Here is a 17,225-nt window from a genome sequence, read left to right as displayed (position 1 = left end):
ACTCGCTTCCGCAAACGGCAATTGATACTCGCTCAATTGCTAAATTTAAATCTGAGATAGATAGCTTTTTGGCAACCAAAGGTATTAGGGGATATGGGCCAAAGGCAGGTATATGGAGCTGGATCACAGATCAGCTATGATCTTATCGAATGGCGGAGCAGGCACGAGGGGCTGAATGGCCCACTCCTGTTCTTATGTTCCTACATTCAAAACAGAGATCGACAGATTTCTCGATATTAAAGGCATCAAGGGATATGGGGATAGTGCAGGAAAATGGGGTTGAGGTAGAAGATCAGCGATGATCTTGTTGAATGGCGGAGCAGGCTCGAAGGGCTGAATGGCCTTCTCCTGCTCCTATTTCTTATGTTCTTCGTGTAATGGTGCCTCTTTTGTTTCTTGACACTAACCAAATAGGTTCTGTCCTTGATCCCTCAAGGACATCCCCTCTCTCCAGCACTGCATTATTCTCTTTAATTAATATTGCCTGCAGTCAATATTATCGTATAATAATGCTTTGGTGGTTCATATTATTAGCAAGAATCCGTGCAATTAAAGCAGTAATCACCATCAGCAAACTATTTGTTAAAGCAACTCCCCCTATCATGCAAACTGCCTTGCAGCACAATTTTATCATTTTATTTCAGTCCCTGGAAAGACACTTACTTCTTCTAAGTGAATATTGTCCAAGTCATACGAGCTGTGTAGAGATTCTACCAACCAACTTTCAGGCGTAATCATGTTAAGGGTAAACAAGGGCATTTCTGGCATTTCGAGAAATTTGGCCATGGGTCCTGTTGATAAATAGTTGTCAGCTGTGAAGACCAGTTCAGGCTCAAGCACAAAACGGTAAAAGCTGTGGACAGAATACATAGGTTGAGTTTCCGTTCACTGCACAACAGTCAAAAACTATTCATTTCACACCGATAATAAAAAATAAAAGAACTAAACTACAAGTGACAAGAAATATTATAAATGTTCTGTGTTGAAAATGCAAGCCGAGTAAGTAGCATCTACCCAAGTGTTTATGTTCAGCTAAAAATCACCTACTCACACTTTGTGGGATTGATAATGAGCTTTCTGTCATGTTTAAATCACAGCTCACCGTATTATGTACCGCAATCAAATGCCCCCCTTCTGATAGAATTCTTAAGAGCAGGAGTTGGCAAGAACTAGGAACTGAGAATGAATCAATCAAAACCGTGCAACTGAAACTGTAAAGGGCCTTTTCCAAAGTAAGCCTGCATTGAAACTTATCAAAATCAAATCAAGCGTGTTTAAAAAAGAATAAAAAGATCTTGTATTTATATAGCACCTTATCATGTCTCTTGGGACATACTAATGCACAATGAGTTATTTGTGAACGTAGTTACTGTTTTCTTTTATGAATTGCTTCCCCATACTGACGATTTATCAAAATAATGGAGAACTAAACACCAGAACTCCGAAAAGAGACTAAGGCCAACAAAAGAAGAAAGAGAACTGATGATGCAATCAGAACAAAGTACTGGACAAAGCTCAATGAGGGAATGTTATTCAATGGGCATGATACAAAAATTCTTAAAAGGGAAATATTTCTAGGTGACTTTTGTATGTTTGTATGTGGAGAATGATGAATGAATAAGAATGTAGGTTACCATTTCCTGCACATGTTTGAAACAAAACATCTGTATTACTATAGTACTAGCCCTTTATACCATATACCTTTCACTTCTATACAACACAACCAGTCTATCAAGGTCAATCATAGACCTGACCTGGTCAACCAAAGAAAATCAATGGTTGCTGTATGTAAGATTCTGACAAAACAAACAATAAACAAGACAGGGCCAGAGGACTTAACTCTTTTTGCAAAATAAAACAAGTTCACAGTGTTGGACCATTCAGCAAGTTCTCAGCAGCAGTACATAACATTAGTGGGACTCAGCAGTAAAACATGGGGCAGACTCCCATCCAGCATAAGAAATACGAATCTGTTTGCTTATTTTAATCTATTTTCTTATTTTAATGCTACAATGCAGCTGAGAACATTTTAAATGAAACTTGCTCTCCCCAAACCCTTGTAATTCTGCAGAAACAGAGGAGCATTCTGGTCCTAACCATAATACTCTCAAGTAGAGTGGAAGAAAATACACACAAACCAAATCAAGTGCCTGCTATACTGCTGACTGTTCTATACAGCAAGCTTATATGGACTTCTATTAGAAGATAATCAGGATGGGAAAAATAGTCGTGATGGACAGCTCTATAAAGGTGACCATAAGTACAGGTTGTGCTGTATCATTGTATTCAGTGTGCGATCCACAAAATGATTTTAAAAAAATAAAGTTCAATATTATTAATTATAGCCCATGCACCATAAATGGTAACCAATACTTGACATCGAGTTTGAGCCAGTAATTCGATTTTGGGATCCTACTAATGCCCATAAACTACTTGAGCTTCATTTGGATGATTTATCCCATCTTTGGAACCACTCGCCTGAATCACTACTATATAACTCATCACCAGGTTGCAGACTGTAAGTACAGGTTACACAATAAGATAATATTTTCAGATCTCCTGGCATCTCAGTGGGTAACTACAGAGTCATGTGATATTGAACTTACAGACCAGGAAGGTCCTAGCTCTGATACCTGGCCTATGTTTACGTAACTACATTACAATTGACATGCCTGAATTAGAGGGGACACAAAAAACAGTCAGCCAGGTTTTCTACATCAGATTGTTATTTAGTGACCCCCCCTCCTGGAATATGCACTCTTGGACACTCTTGCCTGCGAACACTTATTGCTCAGGATCTCAGATGAAGAATGACCACAATGAAATATTGGATGACAAATGGTGCACGTGGAAAAGGACAAAATTGGAGGAGAGGGTGAAGTTTTATTCCAATTAGGTTGATTCCAACTGACTCCGCTTTATTCTGTCGTCCATTATTATTGGTCAGTGTTAATTTGCAACCCAACACTGTGGGGATAAGGAAAATTTTACATTGGGCCCTTTATATCATCCTTTATATCTGGCAACCATAGGTGAGAATTCCTACTGTAAAGGCAGAGCTGAATAACTTCACACTTTTACATTAGCATGAACCAGCTGCAATTTTACAATTCGTGTGACTTTCCAGCTGTAGTGTAAACTGGGCTTCAGAGCGCACAAAGTCATTAAATTAATTCTGCATTATTGATCATGGACAGTGTTTAACAATTCCATCAGGCAAAAATTCTTAGCAAATATGAAATAACAAGCTCTCTCCCTACAGAACAACCTTAACTTTATTTTTTCCTTCCAATTACTCACCAGGTTGGCAAAATTAAGGGAATATAAATTGCTCATGGCCTCTATGGCGTTTCTGATTACTGCTCCACGTGTTGCATTCTTCTAGGTACATACTCTTAAGAAATGCTTGCCGTTGCAGTTTCATAATGTTTATTTCCAATTGTACTTAGATGGAACATTCAGTAAAGACTGCAATGTGGAAAACAAACTGTTGACTAAGTATCAAGTTATTAAACATTTAAGTTCTTCCTGCTTCTGATAATTCAATTGTTTTTGTGAGGTTTTTTGTTTGTGCTAAGCTGTGAAAAGTACCTGCTATACTGAACTCATTTTCTATTGAAACCTTTAGTGCTCAGCAACGCTGCTGTGTCTGGAAAACATGATCACAAATACACAATTATGTAAGAAATGCATACATTTAGACAATTTATCATGCCAGTGATTGGGAATAAGGCATAGCCAAGTGCCAAAACAGATAGTGTCATAGTGAAAACCCTGTTTTGGGGCTATAAAGGTCCAGATACACAGTAAGGTAAATACTGAGATAATTTGAACTGATTTGACTACCTCAGCATGATAGCAACTTAATGGAGTTTTAAACTGCAATGATGACATGCTAACATGGAGAAGACAGTTAGCAATTCTAATGTTAGCATGACGTAATGAGTATACCAGCAACTTACAATGGTAAAATATTTGTGTAGTATTAGCCAATCTTCTGTGGCCTGCTCTTGGTAAATTGGAAGATATTCTGATTTTATAAGGACAACAATCTTATACTATGTAACTCACAATGTATTATTCTGCTGCTAAGATGGAGCTGTGCAGCCTTTATGGCTAAAGGGGAGGACATTTCCTGGTCTGGTACTGAAAACAGTAGGACCTTGGAGTATTGAGCATAATGCTCATCAAAATCACACTGGGCTGAGCTAGTCTGCGAAAACACGCTGGCAGCAGAAGATGGGGACTAGGGATAATGATCCTGGCAGCTGCATCTGTGCTCTGCTGCTGATCTTACAGATATAAGGACTGCTGCTGAAGATAATAGCCTAGGTCTCCTAGACTCTATACTGGCACTCTTCTTGCTCCATAAAATAATCCTGATGTATTGCCTTTAAAATAAAGACTTTATGATTCCTGCCGTAAGAATGTGAATTCACTTGGATGATCCTGTTTTGATAGCGACAGACAACTTACATGCTGATAGAGTGGAAGTTCATGTGATTCACAAAGGCCGTGGGATTGTATGCACTTTGAGGAATCATCCCATCAGAAAAAACTTTAGAGCTCTCTCTTTGTGATATCAACTGCCAACGGGTAAAGGAATGCAACTGTTTGCACCAGTGAATAATACATCAGTCACTTGCTTGATATATCTGTGAACTGCAGATTGATTCACCGATGTCCTTTGTGACAGCTTAGAATGAATCAGATGCATAGAAGTTCAGAACCATGGTGACCTTGACAGCCAATGGCAATGCACCACTACGTTGAAGTTGGCTGAAGCTCTGATTCTCGGAGACGACGTAACTATCACTACCTCCGTTGTGGCGCGGAACCTGAAAAGGCAGGTTTTTTCCGACATTCCAAGGTAGATGTACTCTGCCTGTATATACAACTTCATGAATAAGGGTAGACACAGGTAGCCTGCCTGTGATGCAATCTGACCTGCCTTATATTCCTCCATACATCCTTTTCTTCATCTTTCCAATAGCATGCCCATTTGCAAAATTATAATTGCTAAAACTAAAAACTTATTTCAAAAAAATAACCAGACAAAATTAGCATGGAAAATAACAGCACAAACTAAAGAAAAAAAGTCAGATTCTGATCTTCTTTTCAAAACACAGTAGGTCCCACTTTAAATTCAGACTTGACATAAGTGTCGGCCTTGGCTTAGTGCAGTATTGTCCAATAGAAATTGCTGACTAGCCACAGGTTGTAGCTATGGTGACACCATTTTAGCTACATGCAATAATTTTAGTAGAAAACGCCTTACATAAACTCACACAATACGGGTAAATGTACTACATGTTTGTATATTTACGTAACAAATGTATTACCATCATTCAGTAACCAAGGAAGTAACGCACTCACAATGATCAAAAAACACCAGCACACTCTGCTATTCATCTTACTATTTTACCAACAAATACACAAAAAGTTAAAATACAAATGCATATGTGTAAAGTGGTGGGGGGCGGGGTGTGATCTGGGTGGAAATAATAGTACTGTGACCTGAAAATAAGAAAATGAAGGGATAAGAACAAAGGTCAGAGTACAAAAAGTGATAAAGATAACATAAATACTCCAGGTACAGAAAAGGTTCTAGGAAGTAATAATAAGTTATAGGAAGTAATAAAATACCCATTAAAAATGAAACAGGAGTGATGAAAAATAAGAACATATTAAATTGCCTGCAAAGCAACATACAAAGCATCAGTAATAAAAAGTGTGATAGGTCAAAAAGTGTGAGAGAAACATCACTGTGGGCATTTGGGAAGGGTGGGGACAGTTACCTTAATAAGACTTCTCTACACGAATGCATGTAGCATAAGAAATAAAATAAGAAGCTGGAAGCACAAATTCAGCTTAAAGGGTATGATGTAATAGTGTTGAGAAAGATTTGACTACAGACTAGGCATGACTGGGAACTAAATATTCCAGGCCATAAGATCTTTAGAAAGGATAGGGAAATTGGAACAGGAGGAAAGGCAGCAATATTTATAAATTATACAAATAAAGCAGTAGAAAGAAGGGGTTTCAGTAAGTGTGATCAGGCTGTGGAAACATATTGGGTAGAGTTAAGGAACAGCAAAGGATGCAAGACCCTGGTGGGAATTGTCTACTGACCTCCAGATAGCACTGATGTAGTAGGGGGATGTATAAATACAGAGATCAGGGAAACATATAGCAGAAATAATGTGATTTATAATGGAAGATTTTAATTTTCACATAGACTGGGAGAAGCAGAACAGCTCAATGAAAAGGCAATGAATTTCTACAATGTATTCGGGATAGTTTTCTGGAAAAATATATTTTAGAACCAACAAGGGATCAAGCCATACTACATTTAGTGATTAGTAACTAACTAGAATTAGTTAACAATCTGATGGTAAGGGATAGCTTGTGAATAGTGACCATAATATGATTGAATTTTATATTATGTTTGAGAGGGAGAAGGGAGAATCACAAAGGCTAACTTCAAAGGGATGACTAATAAATTGACCACAGTAAACTTAGCTGAACTGTTAAAGGGTAAACCTACAGACAAACAGTGGGAAATGTTCAAAGAAGTATTTGGTACAATACAAAACCAGTACATAGCCATGAAAGGACAAGAGGGTTAAATTGGATTGCATATCGCCCGTTTTTCAGGTACTACGTGGGCTAAGGTTCGAATATGGCCTCCAAGATGGGTGCACACACATTCAATTGGAAGTGCGCAGCGCCAACTTGGTAAAAGGTTTAGCCTGCGCCTGCCTATCGAAAGCCTGCAACATGCGAAGCAGCGCTATCCTGGCGTAGATCAGCATGCAATGCTTAAGTGAGACCCTAATGCCATTTTCAAAGGCCCGACTCATCACATGATGCTAAACGTCATGAAGGACCCTATGCCAGCAGTATTTAAAGGGACCATGCAGGAGTTATAGGTAAGACACTGTATTACTACTTTTGGTTGCTACATTACCGATATGCGTTTCTGGCTAAGTTCTAGGGCTGTTGCAACTTTAATTAATCTACAGAAAGAGGTCTGGCTGCTCTTGCAGTCCTCTTGCTGCTATACTGTTCAAATATTATTTTCCTGCAGACATATGTGGCCTGATTGGGCTACCTCTCGGAATAGAACATGACTGGAAGCACGAAGGAAGACGCAGCAGAGCAAGACAAGCTGCCAGAAGAGGGAGGAGGACGAGCAGGGCACTCAGCAGGAGATCTTATCTGCACAGGATCTTCAGGGAGCACTTCTCCTACCTCAACTTCAGTGAGGAGCAGTGCATTTGGCGCCTTCGCTTTACGATGGAGATTGTGAATGAGCTATGTCAGCTGCTGCAGCGATAACTACAGCCCCAAAGCAGGGCATGGGCATCATTGCCCGTGGCTGTCAAGGTCACCATTGCTCATGGCTGTCAAGGTCACCATTGCTCTGAACTTCTATGCAACAGGCTCCTTTCAGGCTGCATCAGGTGCCATTACATAGAATTACATAGAAATGGGCCATTTGCTCAACAGGTCCATGCCTGTGTTTATGCTCCACATGAGCCTCCACCCGCCCTTCTTCATCTAACTCCATCAACACATCCTTGTATTCCTTTCTCCCTCACGTGTTTATCTAGCTTCCCCTTAAATGCATCTAAGCTTGACATTTACTATGCGGTACCTTAGCAAAGGCCTTTTGAAAATCCAAATATATTACATCTACTGTATTACCCTTGACTACCCTTTCTGTTACTTCTTCAAAGAATTCAACAAGGTAGGTCAAGCATGACCTTCCCTTTTGAAATCTGTGCTGACTATTCTTTATTATATTTTCCTTTTCTACATATTTTTCTATTACATCTTTGATTAAGGATTTAATTATATTTCCTACCAACGACATTAAGCTAATTGGTCTATAGTTCCCTGGACTTGTTCTATCTCCCCTTTTAAATATAGGAATAACATTAGCTGTCCGCCAGTCCTCTGGCACAATTCCCTTTTCTCATGAATTTTTATATTTATTTAATAGTGCCTCTGCTATCTCTTCCCCAACTTCTTTTAATATGCGTGGATGCAATCCATCCAGACCAGGGGTTTTATCCTCTGTCAGTTTGATTAGTTTATCAATTACCATATCATAGTAGGTACAGCACAGGAGGAGGCCATTCAGCCTGTGCCGGCCCTTTGAAAGAGCTATCCAATTAATCTCATTCCCCTGCTCTTTCCCCATAGCCCTGTAAATTATTTCCCTTCAAGTATTTATTCAATTCCCTTTTGGAAGTTACTATTGAATCTGCTTCCACCACCCTCTCAGGCAGCGCATTTCAGATCATTACACTTCGCTGCGTAAGGAAAATGTTTCCTCACGTCGCCTCTGGCTATTTTGCCGATTACCTTAAATCTGTGTCCTCTGGTTACTGACCCTTCTGCCACTGGAAACAGTTTCTCCTTATTTAATGTGTCAAAACTGTTCATTTTGAACACCTCTATCAAGTCTCCCCTTAACCTTCTCTGCTTTAAGGAGAACAACCCTAGCTTCTCCAATCTCTCCACATAACCATAACCCTTGCACCATTCTACTGAATCTCTTTTGCACCCTCTCTAAGGCCTTGACATCTTTCCTAAAATGTGGTGCCCAGAATTGAACACAACACTCCAGCTGAAGACTAACCAATGTTTTATAAAGGTTTAGCATAACTTCAAAGTCTTAAAAGAAGTGGCTACAGAGATAGTGGATGCATTGGTTGTAATCTTCCATAATTCACTAAATTCTGGAAAGGTCCCAGCGGATTGGAAAACCGCAAATATAACGCCCCTATTCAAGAAAGGAAGGAAACAGAAAGCAGGTAACTATAGGCCAATTAGCCTAACATCTGTCATTGGGAAAATGCTAGAATCGATTATTAAGGAAGTAATTTAAGACACTCAAAATAAAATCAAGGAGAGTCAACATGGTTTTATGAAAGGGAAATTATGTTTGACAAATTTATTAGAGTTCTTTGAGGAAGTAACGAGCAGGGTGGATAAAGGGGATCCAGTAGATGTAGTGTATTTGGATTTCCAAAAGGCATTCAATAAGGTGCCACATAAAAGGTTACTGCACAAGGTATGAGCTTATGGTGTTGGAGGTAATATATTAGCATGGATAGAGGATTGGCTAACTAACAGAAAACAGAGCGTCAGGATAAAGGGGTCATTTTCAGGATGGCAATCTGTTAATAGTGGGGTGCCACAGGGATCAGTGCTGGGGCCTCAACTATTTACAATCTATATCAATGACTTGGGTGAAGGAAGTGGGTGTAATGTGGCCAAATTTGCTGATGATAAAAAGATAGGTGGAAAAGTAAGTTGTGAGGAGGACACAAAGTGTCTGGAAAGGGATACGGATAGGTTAAGCAAGTGGGCAAAAATTTGGCAGATGGAGTATAATGTGGGAAAATGTGAACTCATCCAATTTGGTAGGAAGAATAAAAAAGCAAAATATTATATAAATAGAGAAAGACTACAGAATGCTGCAGTACAGAGGGATTTGGGTGTCCTCGTACATGAAACACAGAAAGTTAGTATATAGGTGCAGCAGGTAATTGGAAAGGCAAATGGAATATTGGCCTTTATTTCAAGGGGGATGGAGTATAAAAACAGGGAAGTCTTGCTACAAATGTACAGGGTGCTGGTGAGACCACACCTAGAGTACTGCATACAGTTTTGGTCCCCTTATTTAAGGAATTTACTTGCATTGGAGGCGGTTCAGAGAAGGTTCACTAGGTTGATTCCGGGTATGGAGGGTTTTCTTATGAGGAAAGATTGAGCAGGTTGGGCCTATACTCACTGGAGTTTAGAAGAATGAGAGGAGACCTTATTGAAACATAAGATTCTGAGGGGGCTTGACAGGGTAAATGCTGAGAGGATGTTTCCCCTCATAGGGGACTCTAGAACTAGGGGGCATAGTCTCAAAATAAGGAGTCACCCATTTAAGAAGGAGATGAGGAGAAATATCTTGTCTCAGAGGGTCGTGAACCTTTGGAATTCTTTGCCCCAAAGAGCGGAGAAGGCTGAGTCATTGAATATATTCAAGGCTGAGTTAGACAAATTTTTGATCAGCAAGGGAGTCAAAGGATATGGGGAACAGGAGGGAAAATGGAGTTGAGGACAGATTGGGTTTCCTTCTGTCTGTCTGTGTAATTGACACAATGTATATCCAGTGTACTGGGACGTGCTGTTCTCCGTGACTGTTTGAATAACAACGACACCTTTTGATTGGTGTGATGCTGTCCCAGCCTAGTATAAGATATGCGATTTGAGAACCTTTTCACTCATTCACCTGACGAAGGGGATAATCTCCAAAAGCTTGTGATTTTAAAATAAATTTGTTGGACTATAACCTGGTGTTGTAAGATTCCTTACATCTATTAATAAAGCCCAGGATCCCATATGCTTTTTTAACAGCCTTCTCAACTTGTCCTGCCACCTTCAAAGATTTGTGTATGTGCATCCCTTTTAAAATTCTCTGTTCCTGCACCTCTTTTAAAATTGTACCATTTAGTTTATATTGCCTCTCCTCATTCGTCCTTCCAAAATGCATCACTTCACACTTCTCTGCGTTAAATTTCATCTGCCATGTGTCTGCCCATTTCACCAGTCTATGTCTTCCTGAAGTCTGTTACTATCCTCCACATTGTTTATTACATTTCCAAGTTTCACGTCATCTGCAAACTTTGAAATGATATCTTCTATACCCAAGGCCAGGTCTTTAATATATATCAAAAAGAATGATCTCTCTCCTTTCTATCTTAAACGTCCCTATATTTTTTTTGATCTCTTCTTCTAATGTCATGCCCACCATGTTGATCTCCCTGTTAAATACTGAGGCAAAGTAATTATTTAATATTTCTGTTATTTCGCTGTCATTATCAGAGAGTTTATCGTGTGTATCCCTTAGTGGCCCTATCCCTATCCTGAATTTTTGTGTGATTTATGTCTCTGTAGAAAACTTTACTATTTCTTTTTATATTCCTTGATAATTTAATTTTGTAGTTTGTCTTTGCCTTCCTAATTGTTCTTTTGATTTCTTTCCTAACCTTTTGTTGTCCTCTCCTTTGTTGTCTATGTACTTAGTATATGTCTTTTTCTTTAGTTTCAATTTTGTCCTTATTTCTTTATTCATAAGAACATAAGAACATAAGAAATTGGAGCAGGAGTAGGCCAATCGGCCCCTCGAGCCTGCTCCGCCATTCAATAAGATCATGGCTGATCTGATCCCAACCACAAATCTAAAGAACACAAGAAGTCGGAGCAGGACCCGGCCACATAGCCCCTGGGCCCTCTCCGCCACCCACAGGGCATTGACCGATCCGAACTCAGCTTCATGTCCAATTTCCTGCCCGCTCCCCATAACCCCTAATTCCCTTTACTTCTAGGAAACTGTCTATTTCTGTTTTAAATTTATTTAATGATGTAGCTTCCACAGCTTCCTGGGGCAGCAAATTCCACAGGCCGACCACCCTCTGAGTGAAGAAGTTTCTCCTCATCTCATGGATATTCATCCATGGTGTAATATTACTGGCTAGTTTGTTCTTGTTTTTTAGAGGGATATATTTCTCTTGGACTCTATTGATCACTGTTTTAAACGTTTCCCACTGCTGTTCTATTTCTTTGTTTGTCAGTAATTTTTTCCAGCTTAGTTCCATTCTCATCCCCTTAAAATAAGCGCTTTTCCAATTCATTACTTTAGCTACTCTTACCTACGTCCTTCTCAATCTTTATCTTAAACCTTATTATGTCGTGATGCTATTGCCTCGATGTTCCCCTATGCTTCTCTTTTCTGTTCTGGTTCATTTCCCATTACTAGATCCAGCAGTGCTTCCTTTCTTGTTGGGATTTTTACATATTGGGTCAGAAAGGAGGCCTGCACACATTGTAAAAACTCCATTCCCTGTACCCTTTTACCTACCTCTTCTTGCCAGTTTATTTGGGGGTAGTTAAAATCTCCCATGATTAGTATTCTATGTCCTTTACTCATTTCACATATTTGCTTACATATTTCTCCCTCTACCTCTTTTCCACTATTAGGTGATCTGTAGTATACCCCTATTAGCGTGATTGATCACTTCTTATCTTTTATTTCAACCCTTATGGATTTTGTTTCTATCCTTCTGGTAGTTATGTCCCTTTTTTCTACTGCCATTATGTTATCTCTAATTAGTACAGCTACCACATCCCCTTTCTTCCTTCCCTATCCTTTCTGATTATGTTGCAGCCTGAAATATTTAGTTGCCAGTCCTGTTCTTTATGTAGCCATGTTTCAGTTATCCCTACTACATCTGGTTCCTCGCTGCCGATTATTGCTTTCAGTTCCCCCATTTTATTTTGAACCCTGTGTGTGTTGCTGTACAGGCAGTTTAATTCATCTTTAATAATTGTTCCTTTTACTTTATTTTTAACAGTCCTTTTATATTTCTGTATCTGTTCCTTAACTCTTTATGTTACCTTTATTCCGTACCCTGGTCTGATCTTTACACTCATCCCCTGTTTCTTTTATCTTGTTTTATTTTGTTATTGCTACCAGATCCCTCCCCACATCGTGCTAGTTTAAAACCTCATCCACCGCCCTATTTATCCTTTCAGCTTGGATGCTGGTCCCATTCTGGTTCAGGTGGAGCCCATCCCAGTGGTACAGCCCCTTCCTGTCCCAGTACTGTTGCCAGTGTCCCAGGAAATGGAATCCCTCCTTCTCATACCAGTCTTTCAGCCACGCATTCACCTTTCTGATCTGCCTATCCCTATACCAATTAACAGGTCGCTCGGGTAGTGATCCTGAAATTACCATCTGTGAGGTCCTGCTTTTTAATTTGATATTCCCTTAGCAGGACCTCCTCTTTGTTCTTCCTTATGTCATTGATGCCGACATGGACCACGACAACTGGACCTTCCCCCTCCCTTTCCAAGTTCCTCTCCAGTTGCTCCGAGATGTCCTTTATCCTTGCACCACATGGGCAAAACACCCTCCTGGACTCTCGGTCGCGACTGCAGAGGATGCTATCTATCCCCCTAATTATTAAATCCCCAATGACTACAAAGTTTCTATTCTGATCCTCCCCCCTTGAACTGCTTCATGCTCCAAGGTGCCGTTGTCAGCATTCTGGGCATCACCCCTGCAGTCTTCATCCTTATCCTCAGAGATATCAAGTATCCCATTCCTGTTGGGTAGGACCAGTGTCTGCGGGACCTCCTTCTCTACCTCTCCTAGGTCACTACCCTGCTGACTAACAGTCACACTCTCCCCTTCCTGTTCCTGTGCTTTCCTCTGAGGTATGACTGTACTCTGGCAGCAGGCAACGCACTAATTGGATCCACTTACCTGCTCCTCCGGGTTCCCCGCTGCTGATCTGCGCGTCGGGCGGGCTGCGCATGCGCAGTAAGATCTGTCAGCTGGAGGCGCTCTATTTAAAGGGGCAGTCCCCCACTGACAGATGCTGCAACAAATAGCAAAGATGACTGCATGGAGCAGCCCAGGGGGACGGCTGCTCCCAGTTTAATGATCCCTCACCCCAGGTATCAATACATGGGGTGAGGAGGAGGGGGAGGACAGAGATCTTCCCCCCGGCGGGCGGGAGAAAGCGGCCTGCCTCTGCCACCAGGAAGGCCTGGCTCGAGGTGGCAGAGGGGGTCACCTGCGCCACCAACATATCGCCCACCTGCACACAGTGCAGGAGGCGGTCCAATGATCTCAGTAGGTCAGCCACAGTAAGTACACGTAGTCTTTCCCCTACACTCTGTCTGCCACATCACTGCCCCCACCCCACATCTCCTTCGGCACTGCCAACACTACTCTGTCACATCACCCCTCATACCCACTCAAACCCCATCCTCATCTTACCTGCACCTACTCACCTCGCCAGTACTCATCCCGCCACTACCACGCAACCCAATCCTCATACAATCTCATGGCTCTATCCCATACTCACCCTCTCATGCATCTCTCTCACGGCCAGCCTCACTCAACCTGCCACCACCTGTGCTGCAGCCACAGGCATGCATCACATATGTGCAGTAGGCAGCGTAAGGCAAACGTGTCGTGAGCATGAAGGGGATGCACAAGGGTGTTTGAGGGTTTGTCATGGTTCTTACTTCTATTGAATTTCAGAACAACTCACATCACACATTCTATTGGCACCACTACTGCCATGTCTTCGCGAATCCTGTCCGGTTTGTGCAATAATGCCCGCTCCTGGGTATCACTATGAGGACCCACAACTGATGCCACCCATTGTGTCACTGCAGAGTGGGTATAGGTGTATTTGCAGGGCTCTTCTGCGCAGACGACTGAGAGACATCGGCGATGTCCCCAGTTGCACCCTGGAAGGCTGTGGAGGAGAAGTTCGGGAGGGCAGTGGTGACTTTGACAGCGACAGGTAGGAAGATGGTGCACGGGCCAGCCAGGAGCAGCTCGGCATGAAAGAGGCTGCAGATGTCCACGGCTACGTGTCGAGTGACTCTGAGCCTCCGTGTGCACTGCTGCTCAGAGAGGTCCAGGAGGCTGAGCCTCGGTCTGTGGAACCTGTGGCGAGGGTAGTGCCCTCTGCGACGCATCTCTCTCTGCGGTAGCCCTCCCTCCTGCTATACAGGTGGATGTGTCACAGCACTCTGTTGTGGAGCTCCACGTGTCAGAGGTGGACGGCGTGGATGGCGAGGCTGGTGATGCTGTTCACCCTCCGAGGAGGTCATGACTGCAGCTACGGCAGCCCCCATCCGCAAGATGAACATCTGAGGGGGTCCGCAAGGTAGGTACATGTCTCCGGACCCCGGGGTAAGTGTGCAGGTTGGTGACTTTTCTTGTCAGGAGGAGGGTGGTGGAGGCCAAACTTTGTCCCAAGTGACAGAGTGGCCTCCTGCAATGGGTGAGGGTCTCCCCCCCGCACCTGTCAAATGGACCTTTGCAGCTGCCACAGGCTGACAGCTGCAACACGTCCATTCGATTTGGGAGTGTTTCCCCCAGTGTGGGAAACAGTCCCATGTTGATACAAAATCCCACATAGTCCCTTAATCAGGTCAGTTAATGACCTGAAATAGCTAAGTAAATACACTCAAGTGGCATCCCGCTGGCTTTAATTGCCTGCGGGATTCCCACCAGCGGGGGCTGCGCGCGCACGCCGGCGCATCAGCGGGGAACCCGGAAGTGGGCGGGATCGAGACGGGATCCGTTCGGGATCCTGGATTTCACTATTTTCGAGGCCCCCCCGCCAAGAACGCACCCGATAGCGGGTGCTAAAATCGGGCCCATTGTGTCTGTGCCAACAGAAAAAGAGCTATCCAACTAATCCCACTTTCCAGCTCTTGGTCCATAGCCTTGTAGGTTACGGCACCTCAAGTGCACATCCAAGTACCCTTTAAATGCGATGAGGGTTTCTGCCTCTACCACCCTTTCAGGCAGTGAGTTCCAGACCCCCACCACCCTCTGGGTAAAAAAATCTCTCCTCACCTCCCCTCTAATCCTTCTACCAATCACTTTAAACCTATGCCTCCTGGTTATTGACCTCTCTGCTAAGGCGAATAGGTCCTTCCTGTCCATTCTATCTAGGCCCCCCATAATTTTATATACCTCAATTAAATCTCCCCTCAGCCTCCTCTGTTTCAATGAAAACCACCCCAGCCTATCCAATCTTTCCTCATAGCTAAAATACTTCAGTCCTGGCAACATCCTCGTAAATCCAAGTTAAAGGCTGGCTTTTGGGCGACAACGGTTATCCCCCCCTCCCCTTCCTGACATGGCTCATGACTCTGGTAAGGAACCCGCGTCCATATGCACATCAAGAGGATTTTGAGAGCCATACTGCCACAAGGAACATCATAGAGCAGACAATCGACATCCTCAAACAACACTTCCATTGCCTGGACCATTCAGGAGGTGCCCTGCAGTAAAGCAATGAGTGGGTATCCAGATTTGTGATCATCTGCTGCATGCTATACAACCTCGCCATCATGAGGAAACAGCCCTTGCCCCCACCTGTCAGCAGACAAACTGAGGAGGAGGAGCATGAAGAGGAGGAAGAAGAGGAAGAAGTTGAAGAAGGGCAGGAATAGAGGCAGCAACCTAGAAAACACCTTTCTGCCCAGGGTCTACAATATCAGCTCATTGAGGAGCACTTCCACTGAGCTCACTGGCACCTCCTCATGCACCAGCACTCCCACACTCCTCACCATACATCTTTCAATAACCATTACATTGTCCTCTTTGTGTCAACAATTATTGGAACCTCCCTCACCTGACTGCAGACATAAAAACCAACACCAGATGCCAAGTCAAATCAAAATTTATCAAAATAATCATTGCATTATGCATACAAAATAAAACTTTTCACCCTTGTGCATTCCTTTTTTTGCCTGTCTTTCATGTTCTTTTCTCTATCCTGGTGCTTCTACAAGGTGCTTCCCCAGTGGCTGGAGCTTGGGAGGAGGAAGGTTGCTGAGCTTCAATTGATGACACAGCAGATGGCCTTGGGAGGATGACTTCGAGCTGCTCAGGGCCCAGGGGGTCCAGCTACAGACTGCACCATCTTGGCCTGGGCTGCAGTAGTCTAGGCCGGCTGACTGACAGGCAACAGCAAGGGCACTGATGGAATGGCAGGGTTGGATGCAGGAAGGCCGTCCTCCTGAGAGAGGGCAGCAGGTTCCTCTTCCTTGGAGCCAATGCCACTCTCCTGGGGCAGCGCCTCAGCAATCCTAGTGATCTGTTGAAGAATAGATTGCTGGACTGCTGTAACACCTTGGAAGCCTCTTTCAACAGTGGCACCCAGAGCTATGATGGCAGTATGTGCTGGCAGATTGGTCATCAGGTGCTGCGTGATGGTGGGTTCCACAGCTGTGCTGATCAAGATGACCACCTGTCCAACGTTGCAAAGGATGGGCTCCAAGTTCTGCGTAAAGCCATGCGCCAAATTGGAGGTGGACTCCTCCATGCTCCTTGAAATTGTGATTTAAGCTTTCCGGCAGGCTTCCCAGTGCACCAAGCATTTTCTTGTTGCATGCCCATCAGCCATCTTCTGTAGCCTAGTTCATCGAAGTCATTATGCGAGTCCTCGGTAGCAGAATTAGAGTCTTCTGGCGAGCTGGCACCCTTGGCATTGTTTCCCCCGGCTCTGGCTTCTGCACACTTGTGCCCAGTGTCGCACCATGTGCAGATCCCTCCTCTATCCTAGCCTCTAAAGCCTGCGGAGTGTCAGTCACTGAGCTGGTGGCTGCGAGAGTGA

General features: G+C 43.0%; 1 protein-coding gene across 2 annotated transcripts in view; it reads right to left on the bottom strand.

Moving 5' to 3' along the window:
- Positions 1-17,225, bottom strand: part of uggt2 (UDP-glucose glycoprotein glucosyltransferase 2) — a 685,376-nt gene that overhangs the window by 291,632 nt on the left and 376,519 nt on the right. For both annotated transcript variants that reach the window (XM_067986476.1, XM_067986475.1), the window contains exon 28: positions 664-853. In XM_067986476.1, coding sequence (XP_067842577.1) covers positions 664-853 — 190 coding nt within the window. The remainder of the gene's footprint in view (positions 1-663; positions 854-17,225) is intronic.

This window comes from Heptranchias perlo, chromosome 6 (assembly GCF_035084215.1).
Source record: "Heptranchias perlo isolate sHepPer1 chromosome 6, sHepPer1.hap1, whole genome shotgun sequence".
In the NCBI taxonomy this organism is placed as follows: Eukaryota; Metazoa; Chordata; class Chondrichthyes; order Hexanchiformes; family Hexanchidae; genus Heptranchias; species Heptranchias perlo.
This window is presented reverse-complemented; position numbering and strand designations above follow the sequence as displayed.